General features: G+C 36.6%; 1 protein-coding gene across 1 annotated transcript in view; it reads right to left on the reverse strand.

Annotated features, from left to right (window-relative positions):
- Positions 1-18,266, reverse strand: part of RANBP9 (RAN binding protein 9) — a 92,763-nt gene that overhangs the window by 28,413 nt on the left and 46,084 nt on the right. The window contains exons 3-4 of the mRNA XM_070584104.1: positions 4,479-4,531; positions 3,396-3,563 (exon numbers count right to left, since the gene is read on the reverse strand). Coding sequence (XP_070440205.1) covers positions 3,396-3,563; positions 4,479-4,531 — 221 coding nt within the window. The remainder of the gene's footprint in view (positions 1-3,395; positions 3,564-4,478; positions 4,532-18,266) is intronic.

The following is an 18,266-nucleotide window of genomic DNA, read 5'->3' on the forward strand; positions in this document are numbered from 1 at the left end:
TCTATTTATTAAAGTAATAAAGTTAAAAGACACACTGACTATAAATCTCTACTACATGTTTTTAAATAAATGTATAAAAATGGTGCTTTGTAAAGTCCTGTTTTTATGACTTTTAAAAACAAGCAGTAAATTCATGTTGGCTCGTCAAAAGGAGAGCAAAGATAGATTCCCCTCCCCCATAGAACATTCTGATTACTTTTAGCTTAGCTTCATTAATAAATAGAAAGCAAAGTAACTGTGGGCCAAAAATGAAAATTTATTCTATAAATTTCAGAAAACTAAAAGGATACAGAAAACAGAGAATAAATTAAGTATTATCACACATATCTTTACCATTTTTCACAAAATAGCAGCCTAATCAATTATTTTCCTTAAAGATGTCTATTTATAACAAAGATTGTCTAAATTTATATTGTTTTAGCAAAAAAATTCCTTTGTCAGTAATTACTGAAATCCTCACTCTTTATCAAAAACTCTAATGAAAAAATCCAACTTAATTCCATAGATTAACATTTTTGAACATTGCCAAATATAGCTACCACAACCTATACAATTTCAGACAACAAAAAGATGGTCCTTTAACAAGTTGGTATAATTATTTAAATTTTACACATAAAACAATTTTTTATATTTCTAATTTCCTGATTTCTCAAAAGGCTTTTTGAAAACTGATTTTCAGGTGATGAATGATATTCAATAAAATCAAAAAAATTCAAATTAAGTTAACCTAGATACCGAAATGTTTCTTTTTCAATTACTTTCTCAAATAAAAATCTTTCCATTTCTCCTTTTTCTTTTTTTTGCTTGAGGAAGATTGTCCCTGAGCTAACATCTGTGCCAATCCTCTATCTTGTGTGTGGAACACCACTTCAGCATGGCTTGATGAGTGGTGTGTAGGTCCAGGCCTAGGATCCGAACCCACAAACCCAGGCCACTGAAGTGGAGCATGTGAACTTAACCACTAGCCCAGCAGGTCAGCCTTTCCATTTCTCTTTATATGGTAAGTTAACAGATATTGTGAAAACCTTCATGACACAGAAACTAAAGATGTGTCAGCTTTTGTGTAGAAATTATCCCCTTTGAGAAGTACAAGGGAACAGTAACTATTTGAATACTACTTTATCTCTAGATGCTAGAATCTGCACCAGAGGTCAGCACACTTCTCTTGTAAAAGGTCAGAGAATAAATATTTTCTGCTCTCTAGGCTGCATGGTCTCTGTTACAACTACTCAATTCTGCCATTGTAGCAGGCAAGCAGCCATACACAGCACAGAAGAGAACGGGTGTCGCTGCATTCCAATGAAACTTTATTTAAAAACCAGATGAAAGACTGATTTGGCCCATGGGCCACAGCCTGTTGACTTCTGCTCTAGAGGAGTAATCTCTGCTTACCAAAGTTTTACCACTGTGTCCCTGGCACCCAGCCCAGAGGCTGGCAAACAGTAATAAACAACATTTAATGAGTACTCACTATGCGCAAGGCAATTACCTAAGAACTTCGTATGCCTCATTTCAGTTTACTCTAATAACCTTAATAAGGTAGGTATCATAATGACCCTATTTTACAAACTGAGGCACAGAGAGGTTAATTAACCTGCAAATGGTCACAGGGCCCAAGCCAGGAGACAAACGCAGACAACCAAAGAACCCATATTAACCACTGTTATAATGCTTCTCTCTGTGCTAAAAAAACATATTTATTAAACTTAGGAATAATGCCAGACGTTGCAAATTTACTTAAAATTAGAATGTGATTCCATGATTAGGTACCTTTTTCTTAAAAAGCAGCTCACATCTTTAAAATAGCTTTCTTACTCAAGAGAAATTTTCAGTTTATAAGGTTTCTGAAAATCTAATAGAAAAAAAATAAAGTCACATCACCTATGATCTTCCCACCTTGCAAAATAAAATTTCTTCTCTAGAACAAAGTGTAAAGAACTGTAAAAAGACTAATTTTGGTTTTAAAAATAAGTCTTTTGCATTTTTGAACCAAAGGTCATACCTAAAAGCAGATTTCTTCTGTTTTCATTCAAGGTCATACATATCTTAAGCAGCCAAGCCAGCTAAGACTATCCCAGTTAACTGCTTTATAAATCAGAGCCAGAATAGTAACAATGGATAAACTAAAGGGGCTACATCCTTCTGGAAACCAGTTGGCCAAAACAATCAAATCACAAATACACATGATTTGCATGGCATCTTTATCAACATTCTTCTATCAATGAGAATATAAGGATCTTCTGCGGACTTGGGATAACCTTTAAGTTGGATAACACAGGACTTCAGAATCAATATTAATAATCAGAAGGAAAAGTTTTAAGCTGAATAAAAATTTGAAGACACTGACTTTACATTAGGAGCATCTTGAGACACTAAAAAAGAATAACTATTATCAATATAGCCATAAGTTTAGAATTTTCTACTAAGAAATGACAGAAAAAGTAGTTTTTGTATTATATTAAAGAACTATATTAAAATCTATTTTATGTCTAAGCATACTATTTGCAGCCTAATTTTTAAATACTATTTATAAGCAAACTGAAATTTCTGTCTTCTGGGGTTACTCAGTTTTTGCCTCCTTTCACTCCACCTAATCAAAAATAATTTGCTGAGTCAAGGATGTTTAAAACAATAAAAGTAATGCGAAACCTTATTATTTTTAAAGCATCAATCTATCATTTATCTATAATATAAACACCAAAAACATTTCTAAGAAAAGCGCGCATAACAACCATACACAATTTTAAATTTGAAGTGCTACAGGTGCATGTTTGACTAAAGAACCTTAATTTTCTATTAGTCTTTCAATGGACATGTTTCTTCATGTTTTCATTCATCTGCGTTTATTTATTTCTTAATTGCCACCTTTTATTCTCAGAAGTTTTGCTGTTATTTGCTTGTTTTAATTCTGCTCCTTTTGCAAAACTCACTTGTAGTCACCATCCTTCATCAATCGTTGTTAGGAGGCCTGACCTTTTAGTGTGTCAGTGCCCTTCACCTGAGTGACAGCATCAAGCTTTTCCATCCTTTGTGCCTACCCTCATACTATACTAAAAACTGACAGCCCTTCATTCTTAGCACCTGCTACCTAGAGATCATACTGTGAAGGGCTTGATTCAAAGCAAAGCAGCAAACACTTAGCATTTCTATTACTGGAGTAAATATCTGAGCATGGGCATCATTTCTATGGTTATTGCTATACGTGTAATACAATGTGGCCTTCACAAAATACAAATTTTCACAATTTCCTCAACCTCCACCTGGAAGGAACAAAAAAGTAATTTCCAGAGGCATCTATTTATAAAGGAGGATTATATAACAAACATGACTACTGTGCTGTAAGTACAATAATCACAATATTTGATTATTTTACATGCAATACATTATCTTAGTACCTAAACTATGTCCATTCTTGGTGTAGAAGCAGGTATTGTTGATAAGGTTAACACAACAGCCAATGACATCACCAGTCGTAAAAGTTGGTCCATAAGGTTGTCCCGTTCCAGAAGAACAAAATGAATGTCCATCATCCCCATGATAACCATACGAATGTTTATCCCAGCCTAAAGAGAAAGTTCCAGTATATTTACAATGAAAAGTAAGGATCCTCTGTGTTAGAGCTAATCACTAAGATTATGACAAGCAAGAACAGTACAACAGCTAGTACAAAGATAAAATTCCCAAATACAGATTTAAATTATCAACAATTACACTATTTTCTGTATTAAAACACCATTTACAACATTAAGGAAAATAAATTTCCCATACAGAACACTAAAACATGTATTAAACAGACAAGACTCCTACCAGAAAAAAAATAAACATAGCAAGACACATTTTCCATGCATATTTCCTTTGCTAATAGACCAAAGGAATTTTGCTTTGATTTGGTTTAAACACACACTCACACACCCAGTTTAATATAAAATAGAAGATTTTGCTGTTTATTCTCAAAAACATGCCCCCAAAATTAATTTTTAACATTAGTAAACAGAATATCAGAAAATAAAATTCAAGAATCAATCATTTCCACTGATTAATGGTTTTTGGAAACAGTTCTGCCATCTCAATTCACACCTTCCTTAGTTTACTTTTAATATCAGTCACATTCCCAGAATATTAAACAACTAAAAATGGGTTAAAAGCCAGGAATGTGTTGGGTAGCAAACAGAACCAACCATGTTAAAATATTTAAAGTAGTTGACATGACTACGTACTGTAAGTTAAAAACACCAAAAAAGCAAAACAAAACAAAAAAGCAACAAACAAAACAACACATAGTATCTATCAGTTTTGCTAAATAGCATAAAATTTGAATTTATTAAAACCACTCAGCTTCCACTTTGAACTCATGGTATAGGTTATTAAAAATAGAAAAGCAATCAGTTAAATACCATTTAACTATTTCAAGTTATCTGAAATTTTTAGCCAGAAGGAGTTACCCATAAGATTGTACCATAAACCAATTACAAGTGTACCTGGTAGTCTATTCATGTTCACACCTTGAGCAGAAAGACCAATTCCCATGTAACTGTTAAAAAAAAGAGAAAAGCAGACTATTATAGTCACATATGTATAAATTACCAAACACTTTCAACATTATCATAGGGTAGTACAAGAGTTATTACAATTCATTAAACAGCAAAAAGGGCAATTCTAAGCAACAATAAACCCAGATTCACAGTAAATTCATATAGCAATCATTCATAAACACAAAGTATTAATAATAATTATGCACTCTACCAATAACTACAAAAATCTCTTCAACTTATCTACACATAAGAATTTAGAATTACGACTTCTAACAAAAAGTATAGAAGGATTTGAGGAAGAAAGAAGAAACATTAAATAAGAAACAAATGTGTTTTCAAAAGGAAAAATCTAGACCACACACACAAAAAGGACAGAGATACATATTCAGAAAAAATGTCAAATTCATATAAAAATATCTGAAATACTTAATAAAATTACACTAAAAAGTGTATACTGGGGCAGGCCCCATGGCCTAGTGGTTAAGTTTGGTGTGTTCCACTTTGGCAGCCCAGATTCGGTTCCCACGTGTGGACCTACACTGCTCGGCAGTGGCCAAGTTGTGGTGGTGACCCACAACAAAAAAGAGGATGACTGGCACAGATGTGAGCTCAGTGTAAGTCTTCCTCACCAAAAAACAAAAATAAAAAACTGTGTACTGTAGTGCATCCATATATTGGTTTTCTAAAAGTGTTTTGGCAAATTGAGAAAATCAACCTAAACAGGAGACTCATTAATTTATGAAACTAGAAGAACAAAATTACCTCCACAAAAGAAATACAAGAGGGAAAGGTAATTATAAGGTATGCAATTCATTTTTAAAAGCTTATAAAATTAATAAAACCTGATAGACAAAAAGAAAGAACTAAATAAAAGAGCATACTGAATCCAGTTTCTTAAAAGGCTAACTGGCTAACTGTATCAAGATTTAAATGGCATTTGAGCATTTCAGCTACTATTCCTAATAAAAACTCAGTAACATAAGATTAAAAGGAAACTACATAAATATGCACGCTTTTTTCCAAATTTAATACAAGCAAGATATTCAACAGTGAAACACTGAAGCCATTTACATTAAAATCAGGAACATAGGGCTGACTACAACTGGTTAAATGTTGTTTTGAAGGTTTTAGATAATTTCATAAAATAAGAACACAAAATAACCAGTATATTAGAAGACACAAAATTATTAGTAGTTGCTGTGATTACATACAGAGAAAACTATGAAATATACTAAAAGCTTTTAGAATTAATTAGATATTTTAACTGACTGGATATAAGAAAAACAGTTTAATTTCTCTTCTAAGTAATAACCAGCTAAAGAAAGGAAGAGGTGTGTGTAAATGTACCAGTCACTATCACTACAGAAACCATAAGAGGAACAAAGCTCTCAAGTAAGGCTCAAAAACAATGTGACAAGAGCCGTAAATAAATGGACATGCTATGCATCTGGATAACGTGACAGCATAACAATGGCAATCTCTCTAAAACTAATATATACATATAATGAAATTTAAGATAGAACCCAAATGAATTTTTGCAACAGGAAAATACGATTTTAAAGTTCATATTTGATCAAGAAAGGATGAAATTTTTTAAAAGAAAAATAACAGTGTTTGTCCTACTAGATATTAAAAGTCACAGTTAACTGAACTCATGAGAGCAATATTACTAAAAAGAGCATGTGCCACGTGAGACAATTGTGATAAACATTAAGACACAACATTCACATGTCTAGTCAAGAGGACCCATTAAATTTGTGTTTGAGGAGAGTGGCGGTGGCATCATGGCGGAATGAGCTCTTCCGTTAGTCTCTCCCCACTAAGATACAACGAAAAGGACACTCACTAACCAACAAAAGATGGACATCCACACAGCACAACTGATGTCTGAGAGATTGGCGCAGCCATACGTATGAATGTGGGGGGCCTGGACTCTCGGGCAGCAGTGGAAGGAGTTAGTGGATCTCCGCCCCCTCCCCAGTGGTAGTGATCTAGGACTCTCAACTCTGGGAAGAGAGAGGGGAACAGGAAGCTCTCTGAGGGAATGCTTTTGCTCTCGGAGTTGGTTCCCATCCCGCTAGAATGCCCCACACCAAGGCAGCTCAGACACCACGTGGGTGCCCCCACCAAGCTGAGCAGCCCAGGTGGACCACCAGTAAGTGCAGAGTGGGAATGCACAGGATTGCGCGTACGAAAGAAAGTGCACCTTCCCTCCAACTGGTACAACAGATCGGCCAGCAAGCCAGGGCAGAGGATCAACACCAGAGTGCCTGTGAGTGTGAAGCAGCGGTGGCCAACGGGCAGATGCAGAGAGCCCTATCAGCATAACTTTGAGTGGACAGGAACAACTTTCAATGGATGTGGCAGGTACAGAAAACACAGCTCCTGCCCCACCATCTCCCAGGGGTGGCAGTATTCCAGATACTACCACTATGCACCAGCAAAGTGTCACCCCACCTAATACCATGGAGAAATACATTAATACTCAAGGATGGATGAAAAATGACAGGTCCACAGAAACCAATCCTGAAGTCATAGAAATACAACTTGAAGAACAGAGAATTCAAAATAGTTATCATAAAGAAACTCAACAGGTTACAAGAAAATTCAGAAAGACAGTTCAATGAACTCACGAATAAAATTAATGAAAAGAAATTCTTCACAAAAGTTTACATCGAAACTCTAAAAACAGCCAAAAAGAAATGCTGGAGGAGCCGGCCTGGTGGCACAGCAGGTAAGTTCACATGCTCTGCTTTGGCGGCCTGGGGATTCATCAGTTTGGATTCCAGGCACAGACCTACATGCCACTTATCAATCCATGCTGTGGCAGCATCCCACATATAAAGTAGACACAGATATTATCTCAGGGCCAGTCTTCCTCAGCAAAATGAGGAGGTTTGACAATAGATGTTAGCTCAGGGCTAATCTTCCCCCCCTACCCCCAAAGAAAGGAAATAAGAAATGCTGGAGACTAGGAACAGAGTGAATGAGATAAAACAATCTATAATCCTTAAAAAAAACAGAGCTGACATTATGGAGGACAGAATTAGTAATTTACTGGACAGAAATACAGAACTGCTTCAGGTGGAGGATGAGAGAGATCTAAGACTAAAAAGAAATGAAGCAATTCTCTGAGAAACATCCGACTCAATTAGGAAATGCAACATAAGGATTACAGGTATTCCAGAGAGAGAAGAGAAGGAGAAAGGAGCAGAGAGCTTTTTCAAAGAAATAAGAACTGAGAATATCCCAAACCTGGGGAAGAAACTGGAATTACAAGTAAACGAAGCTACTAGATCTAATTATATCAATGCAAAAAGACCTTCTCCAAGGCAAATACTAGTAAAACTGGCAAAAGTCAATGGCAAAGAAAAAATATTAAAGGCAGCAAGGCAGAAGAAAACAATCTACAAAGGAACCCCTCTCAGGCTTTCATGGATTTTTCAGCAGAAACCTTACAAGCTAGCTCTCGAGTGGAATGATATATTCAAAATACTGAAAGACAAAAACATTCAGCCAAGAATACTCTATCTAGTGAAACTATCCTTCAGATACAACGGAGAAATAAAAACTTGCACAGATAAACAAAAGCTGAGGGAGTTCATCGCCACAAGACCCCACCCCCACAAGAAATGATCAAGGCAGCCCTCATATCTGAAACAAAAAGAAAAAGGTGGACAAAGCCTTGAGCAAGGAGAGAAACAGACACAAAATCAGAAAATTGCAGCTCTCTATCAGGACAGGTTAGCAAACACTTAAAACATTAAAGATAAAGGGAAGGAAGGCATCAAAGATAACTATAAACACTTCACTTTAATTATAAACTCACAACACAAAATGGAATAAGTTGTGACAACAATAACTTAGACAAGTAAGAGGAAAGGGATGAAACCTAGCTAGGCTAATGGAGATATGAAGCTATCATAAAATGGACTATCTCATCTATGAGATCTTTCATACAAACCTAATAGTAACAACTAAGCAAAAACAGCAGAACACAGACACAAATGATAACTAAGAAAACCATCATAGAAAATCACCAAACTGAAATGGCTATCAGAAATACATGGGACAAGAAACAAGGGAAATATAGTATAACCAGAAAACAAGAGATACAATGGCAGTATTAAGCATTCATCTATCACTAATCACTCTAATCGTAAATGGACTGAGTTCTCCAATCAAAAGAGACAGAGCAGCTGGATGGATTAAAAAACAGGACCCAGGGGCCAGCCCCATGGCCAAGTGGTTAAGTTCACATGCTCCGCTTCAGTGGCCCAGGGTTTCACCAGTTCATATCTTAGGCATGGACATAGTACTGCTCATCAAGCCATGCTGAGGCGGTGTCCCACATAGCACAATCAGAAGGACCTGCAACTGGAATATACTACTAAGTACTGGGGGGCTTTAGGAAGAAGAAGAAAAAAAAAGAAGTTTGGCAACAGATGTTAGCTCAGGTGCCAATCTTAAAAAAAAAAACAAAACACAAGAACCAACAATATGCTGCCTCCAGGAAACATCTCAGCTCTAAAGACAAACACAGGCTCACAGTGAAGGGATGGAAGATGGTGCTCCCAGCGATTGGCAAACAAAAGAAAGCAGGTGTTGCCATACTTATATAAGACAAAGCAGACTTCAAGATAAAAAAGGCAATGAGAGACAAAGATGGGCAGTACAGACATTCCACCAGGAGGACGTAACACTTGTGAATATATACTCACCTAAAACAGGAGCACCAAAGTAGATAAAGCGACTATTCACAGACCAAAAGGGAGAAATTAACAGCAACACAATAAGAGTAGGGGACCTCAGCATTTGACAAGATCCAACAGCCATTTATGATAAAAACTCTGAACAAAATGGGGATAGAAGGAAACTACCTCAACATAATACAGGCCATATATGACAAAACCACAGCCAACATCATACTCAATGGGCAAAAACTGAGCGCCATCTCCCTGAAAACAGGAACAAGACAAGGATGCCCTCTATCACCACTCTTATTTAACATAGTACTGGAGGTTTGGGCCAGAGCAATTAGGCAAGAGAAAGGAACAAAAGGAATCCAAATAGGAAGGGAAGAAGTGAAACTCTCACTGTTTGTAAACGACATGATCTTATATATGGAAAACCCCAAAGAATCCAGTGTAAAACTTTTAGAAATAATCAACAACTACAGCAAATTTGCAGGGTATACAATCAACTTACATAAATTAGTAGCACTTCTATACTCTAATAACAAACTAACAGAAAAAGAACTCAAGAACACAATACCATTTACAATCGCAAGAAAAAGAAGAAAATACCTAGGGGTGAATTTAACAAAGGAAGTGAAAGACCTATACAACAAAAACGACAAGGCTTTCCTGAAAGAAATGGATGACGACATAAAGAGACGGAAAGACATTCCACGTACACGGATTGGAAGAATAAACATAGTTAAAATGTCCATACTACCTAAAGCAATCTACAGATTCAACAGAATCCCAATGACATTCTTTACAGAAGTAGAACAAAGAATCCTAAAATTCATAGTGGACAACAAAAGACCCCAAAGTGCTAAAGCAATCCTGAGAAAAAAGAACAAAGCTGGAGGCATCACAATCCCTGCCTTCAAAATATACTACAAAGCTACAGAATCAAAACAGGGTGGTACTGGTGCACAGATCAACGGAACAGAATTGAAAGCCAGAAATAAAACCACACATCTATGGACAGCTAATCTTTGACAAAAGAGCTGAGGGCATACAATGGAGAAAAGAAAGTCTTTTCAACAAATGGTGCTGGGAAACCTGGAAAGCCACAGGTAAAAGAATGAAAATTGACCATTCTTTTTCACCGTTCACAAAAGTAAACTCTAAATGGATCAAAGACCTAAAGCTGAGACCTGAAACCATAAGGCTTCTAGAAGAAAATGTAGGCAGTAAACTCTTTGACATCAGCATTAAAAGGATCTTTTCGGACACCATGTCTTCTCAGACAAGGGAAACAATAGAAAGAATAAACAAATGGGACTTCATCAGACTAAAGAGCTTCTTCAAGGCAAGGGAAAACAGGACTGAAACAAAAAAACAACCCACCAATTGGGAAAAAATATTTGCAAGTCATACAACCAACAAAGGGTTAATCTCCATAATATATAAAGAACTCACACAACTCAACAACAAAAAATCAAACAACCCAATCAAAAAATGGGCAGGAGACATGAACAGACATTTCTCCAAAGAAGATATATGGATGACCAATAGGCACATGAAAATATCTTCATCATCACTGATCATCAGGGAAATGCAAATCAAAACTACACTAAGGTATCACCTTACACCCATTAGAATGGCAAAAATAACCAAAACAAAAAGTAACAAATGTTGGAGAGGTTGTGGAGAAAAAGGAACCCTCATACACTGCTGGTGGGAATGCAAACCGGTGCAGCCACTATGGAAAACAGTATGGAGCTCTCTTAAAAAACTAAAAATAGGAATACCATATGACCCAGCCATCCCACTACTGGGTATCTATCCAAAGAGCTTGAAGTCAGCAATTCCAAAAGTCCCATGCACCCCTATGTTCATTGCAGCATTATTTACAATAGCCAACATGTGGAAACAACCTAAGTGCCCATCAACTGATGACTGGATAAAGATATGATACATATATATACACACACACATATATATATATACATCCATACACACACAATGGAATGCTACTCAGCCATAAAAAAGAATAAAATCATCCCATTCACAACAACATGGATGGACCTTGAGGGAATTATGTTAAGTGAAATAAACCAGATAGAAAAGGACAATCTCTGTATGACTCCACTCATATGAGGAATTTAAACACGTGGGCAAAGAGAACAGATTAGTGGCTACCAGGGGAATGGGGGGATGGGGGTGGGCACAAAGGGTGAAGGGGTGCACCTATAACATGAATGACAAACAATAACATACAACTGAAATTTTACAAGATTGTAAACACGCTACTTACATCAATGGATGGACCATCCAGACAGAAAGTCAACAAGGAAATAATGGAATCAAATGAAAACCTAGACCAGGTGGACTAATGGATATATAGAGAACACTCCATCCCCAAAACAGCAGAATATACACTCTTCTCAAGTGCACATACAACATTCTCAAAGACAGACCACACGTTGGGAAACAGGGCAAACCTCAATAAACGAAATCACAGGGGCCAGCCCTGTGGCTGAGTGGTTAAGTTCACACGCTCCACTTCAGGAGCCCAGAGTTCACAGGTTCAGATCCTGGGCGTGGACCTAGGACCACTCATCAAGCCATGCTGAGGGAGCGTCCCACATAGCAGAGCCAGAGGGACCTACAACTAGAATATACAACTATGTACTGGGGGGCTTTTGGGAAAAAGGAAAAAAAAAAGGATTGGCAACAGATGTTAGCTCAAGTGCCAATCTTTATAAATGAATGAATGAACGAAATCACATCAAGCATCTTTTCCAACCATAATGCTATAAAACTAGAAATCAACTACAAGAAAAAAGCTGGAAAAGTCACAAATACGTGGAAACTAAACAACATGCTACTAAACAACCAATGGATCAAAGAAGAAATAAAAGGAGAAATAACAAAATATCTGGAGACAAATGAAAATACATCATACCAACTCTTATGGGATATGGCAAAAGCAATCCTAAGAGGAAAATTTATAGCAATACAGGGCCACTTAAACAAGAAAAATCTCAAATACGTAATCTTAAACTATACCTAACAGAACTAGAAAAGGAATAAACAAAGCCCAAAGCCAGTAGAAGGAGGGAAATAATAAAAATTAGAGCAGAAATAAATGAAAGTGAAACCAAAAAAACAGCAGAAAGGATTAATGAAACCAAGAGCTGGTTCTCTGAGAAGAAAAACAAAATTGACAGAGCCTTAGCCAGACTCACCAAGAAAAAAAGGGAGAAGGCTCAAATAAAATTAGAAATGAAAAAGGAGAAATTATAAATGGATACCACAGATACACAAAGGATTATAAGAGAATACTATGAAAAACCATATGCCAACAAACTGGACAACCTAAAAGAAATGCATAAATTCTTAGATTCGTACAACCTCCCAAAAGTGAATCAATATGAACCAGAGAATCTGAATACACCAATCACAAGTAAAGAGACTGAAACAGTAATCAAAAACCTCCCAGGGGCCGGCCTGGTGGCGGAGCAGTTAAGTGCGCCCGATCCACTTCTCGGAGGCCCGGGATTCGCCGGTTCGGATCCTGGGTGTGGACATGGCACCACTTGGCAAAAGCCATGCTGTGGTAGGCGTCCCACATATAAAGTAGAGGAAGATGGACATGGATGTTAGCTCAGGGCCAGCCTTCCTCAGCAAAAAGAGGAGGATTGGCAGCAGTTAGCTCAGGGCTAATCTTCCTCAAAAAAAAAACCTCCCAAAAAATAAAAGTCCAGGACCAGATGGCTTGTCTAGAGAAATCAGCAAATATTCAAAGAAGATTTAATACCTATCCTTCTCAAATTATTCCTAAAACTGAAGATGATGGAACACTTCCTATGTCATTCTATGAGCCAACATCACCCTGATCCCAAAACCAGGCAAAGACAACACAAAGAAGGGAAACTACAAGCCAATATCACTGATGAACACAGATGCAAAAATCTTCAACAAAATATTGGCAAATCAAACATAGCAATACATTAAAAGAATTGTATACCATGATCAAGCGGGATTTATACTAGGGACACAGGGATGGTTCAACGTCTGCAAATCAATCAACATGATACACCACATTGAGAAACTGAAGAATAAAAACCACATGATCATCTCAATAGATGCAGAGAAAGCATTTGACAAGATCCAACATCCATTTATGATAAAAACTCTCAATAACATGGGTAAAAGAGGAAAGCAGAAAGTACTTCAACATGATAAAGGCCATATATGACAAACCCACAGCCAACATCATACTCAATGGTAAAAAACTGAAGGCCATCCCTCTGAGAACAGGAACAAGACAGGAGTACCCACTCTTATTCAACCCAGTACTGGAGATTTTGGTTAGAGCAATTAGGCAAGAAAAACAGATAAAAGGTATCCAGGGTATCCAAATTGGCAGAGAAGAAATGAAACTCTCACTATTTGCTGATGACATGATTTTATATGTAGAAAACCCCAAAGAATCCACCAGAACACTATTAGAAATAATCAACAACTACAGTAAAGTTGCAGGGTACAAAATCAACTTAGAAAAATCAGTTGTATTTTTATATTCTAAGATCAAAGTAACAGAAAGAGAACTCAAGAAAACAATCCCATTTACAATCACAACAAAAAGAATAAAATATCTAGGAATAAATTTAAGCAAGGAGGTGAAAGACCAACGTACAATGAAAACTATAAGACATTATTGTAAGATGTTGATCATAACAAAGAAATGGAAGGATATTCCATGCACATGGATTGGAAGAATAAACATAGTTAAAATGTCCATAATACCTAAAGCAATCTACAAATTCAATGCAATCTCAATCTGAATCCCAAAGATGTTCTTCAAGGAAATAGAACAAAGAATCCTCAAATTCACATGGGCCACAAAAGACCCTGAATAGCTAAAACAATCCTGAGAAAAGAACAAAGCTGGAGGCATCAGAATCCCGGACTTCAAAACATACTACAAAGCTACAGTAATAAAAACAGCATGGTACTAGTACAAAAACAGACACATAGATCAAGGGAACAATCCAAAGTCCAGAAATAAAACCACACATCTATGGACAGTTAATTTTCAACAAGGGAGCTAAGAACATATAATGGAGAAAGGAAAGTCTCTGCAATAAATGGTCCTGGGGAAACTGGACAGCCACATACAAAAGAATGAAAGTAGGCCATCATCTATTGCCATACACAAAAATTAACCCAAAATGGATTAAAGACCTGAAGGTAAGACATGAAACCATAAAACTCCTAGAAGAAAATATAGGCAGTACACTCTTTGATATCAGTCTTAGAATGACCTTTTCAAATACCATGTCTACTCAGGCAAGCGAAACACAATAAAAAATAAATGGGACTATATAAGGCTGAAGACCTTCTGCAAGGCGAAAGAAACTAGGAACAAAACAAGGCAATCCGTCAACTGAGAGAAAATATTTGCAAACCATATATCGGACAAGGGGTTAATCTCCAAAATATATAAAGAACTCATACAACTCAACAACAAACAAACAAACAACCCGATCAAAAAAATGGGCAGAGGATGTAAACAGACATTTGTCCAAAGGAGATATACAGATGGCCAATATGCACATGAAAAGATGTTCAACATCATTAATCAGCAGGGAAATGCAAATCAAAACTACAATGAGATATCATCTTATACTTGTTAGAATGACTATAACTACCAAGACAAAAAATAACAAATGCTGGAGAGGATGTGGAGAAAAGGGAACCTTCATACACTGCTGGTGGGAATGCAAACTAGTACAGCCACTATGGAAAACAGTATGGAGATTTCTCAAAAAATTAAAAATAGAAATACTACATGATCCAGCTATCCCACTACTGGGTATTTATCCAAAGAACTTGAAATTAACAATTCAAAGAGACTTACACACCCCTATGTCCATTGCAGCATTATTCACAATAGCCAAGTCAGGGAAGCAACTCAAGTGCCCATCAATAGATAAATGGATAAAGAAGATGTGGTATACATCACAATGGAATACTACTTGGTCATTAAAAAAAAGACAAAACTATCCCCTTTGCCACAACATAGATGGACCTTGAGGGTATGATGTTATGTGAAATGAGCCAGACAGAGAAAGACAAACACCACATGATTTCACTCATCTGTGGAAGATAAACAAACACATGGACAAAGAGAACAGATTAGTGGTTACCAGAGGGGAAGGGGATTGGGCAGTGGGCAAAAGGGGCACATATATATGGTGACTGATAAAAATTAGACTACTGGTGGTCAGCACAATGCAGTCTATACAGAAATTGATAATAATGTACATCTGAAATTTCACCATGTTATAAACCATTGTTACCTCAATAAAAAAAATTTGTATTTTGATTCAGATCTTTGTTCCAAATACAACACATTATTTATGTATTTATTAAATCCATAACTATAAGTATTTTTAAAGTATATTTATTAGCACTTATTAAAGTATTTATTTTAAAAAGTCTGCATATATTTATTAAAAAATAACATAATAAAGGACAAGACAATCCTTGAGGGGAAGAAAAACAAAGCTGTGAACAGGGATACAGCTACGGGCCTACAAAGCTCTGGGTGTATGAGCACTCACTAATGGCTAGAAGTTTCCCCTTCTGAGGAAACAAGGACTAACAATGCTCCACAGGAGGAGTATCAGCCATGCTCACTTGCTTAAAGCCAAAGGCTAGAACAGGCTTCCCTCCTGAAAGGAGAATAAGAAAATACTGATACCACCTGTTGCCTGGGCTGAAGCTTATTTGACATTATGGCCTAGCTAAGGGGAAAGAGAACACAGTAGCCTCTTGCCCAGGATCTACACGAGGCTGCTGAACGATCAGTGACTGAATCCAGGGAACTCCCAATATTACCTTGAAGAAAGAACCTGGAAACTCTAATGTAGACCTGGTTTTAGATTGGGGGCCCAGGAATTTGACAGCAAGTGCAAACTTTAATAAAGAGAAAATAAGTACAGAAAAAGACAGATGAACAAAACGGAGCAAAGTTTTGAACTTCCTAATCAAAATGAAGCTGCAAAAACAAAACTCTAAAATATATCAAAAAATACTTAGGGGCCAACAAAATATACAACTGGAACATGAATTCATTCTAGATGAAACTCATCAATGGACAGTATATCCAAACAAAATGTTTCTTAAGTACATTTAGGATATGTAAAAGAAAAAAGGAATCACTATCACTAAAAGATGAAGTGGAGCATCAGTATTTAGTGAGATGATTTAGCTAGTAATTTTCCACAATTGAAAATACGTTATTGAATTGAAAGCACACACCACATACATACTGTGGAAGATAAAAATAAGCTCATATGTAGGCACATGGTAGAATATCAATAAACAACATAATCCTAAAAGCTTTCAAAGAGAAAAGGTAGATTACTTCTGAAGGAATGACAATTAGACTGATAGCAGACCTCTCTCCAGCAACAGCTGACAGTAAACAATGACACATTATATTCAAAGTATTGAGGGTAACAGAGCTGTCAACCTAGAACTTAATTCCCAGGCAAAGCATCATTCAAGACTCAGGGCAGAATAAGATATTTTAAGACACTAAAAAGCTAACAACTCACTATCCACAGGCCCTCACAAAAGAACTCTATGAGGATACACTTTAGTAGGGAGACAAGTAAAAATGGGATAGAAGAAATACATGGGACAAATAAACAATAATAAACACATAAAATGAAATGTATCACTAAAATTAATTACTGACTATAAAAAATAGTATTCACAGTTTTTAAAATCTATAATCCATATATGATATGCTAGAACACAGTTCAAAATTACTTCACATATAGAGACAGGAAAACACGACCCATATTCAAGAGCAAAAACAGAAGAGAATGATCCTGAGATGATCAAGTGGTTGGAATTAGCAGATAAAGAATTTAAACCAGGGACTGGCCTGGCAGCACAGCGGTTAATTTCGCAGGTTCTGCTTCAGCGGCCCAGGATTCACCAGTCTGGATCCCAGGTGAGGACCTATGCACCACTTATCAAGTCATGCTGTGGAAGGCGTCCCACAGATAAAGTAGAGGAAGATGGGCACGGATGTTAGCTCAGGGCCAGTCTTCCTCAGCAAAAAGGGAGGATTGGCAGCAGATGTTAGCTCAGGGCTAATCTTCCTTAAGAAAAAAAAAAATTTATTACTGTGCTCTTATGTGCTTAGAAAGGGAAACAGACAATGAAAATTTTCCAGATCAATACATCAATACAAATAATTTCAAATTATACATTTATTAACATTATTAAGTAAAGAATGATGCTGCCAAATGTCAAATAATAGAGACTAAGAGGATTCATTTAGTTTAATTCTTAGTATAGAAGAGTTTAAGCCTACTATCTTTTTTTTTAACACCTGAGCAAACATCTGTTACCAATCTTCTTTTTTTTCTTCTTCTTCTCCCCAAAGCCCCCTAGTACATGGTTGTATATTCTAGTTGTAGGTCCTTCTGGTTATGCTATGTGGGACACCGCCTCACCCTGGCCTGCTGAGCGGTGCCATGTCTGCGGCCAGGATCTGAACCGGGAAAACTCTGGGCCACCAGAGCGGAGCACATGAACTTAACCACTGGGCCACGGGGCTGGCCCCTAAGTCTACTATCTTGTTACTTGTCCCATCAGTTCTGTCCATTCATCCTTTTCTGGGTTCTTTGTATTTTTCAATTTTATGACCTTTGTCAGCTTTTTGCTATACATTTTGGTATTGTATTAATGAATACCAAATAAGTTTCTTAAAAAAATGCACCTTTAATATATTACATTCTTGATTGCATTAGTATATTTATCACATGCTGACAATGTCTGAAAACATTGTAAACACACAATTTTTGAAAACCTGTTTACCTCTTCCCAGTTTTTGCTACTGTTGTCATATTTTACTTCTTTATGTCACTAACTCCACAAGAGAGTTACCATTACTGCTTTATATAATTAATGCTATTTAACCCAATTAGATTAACAACAGACTTATCAAAAACCAAACAAGCACAGGCAG

The sequence above is a fragment of the Equus przewalskii genome, chromosome 19 (assembly GCF_037783145.1).
Source record: "Equus przewalskii isolate Varuska chromosome 19, EquPr2, whole genome shotgun sequence".
Classification (NCBI taxonomy): Eukaryota; Metazoa; Chordata; class Mammalia; order Perissodactyla; family Equidae; genus Equus; species Equus przewalskii.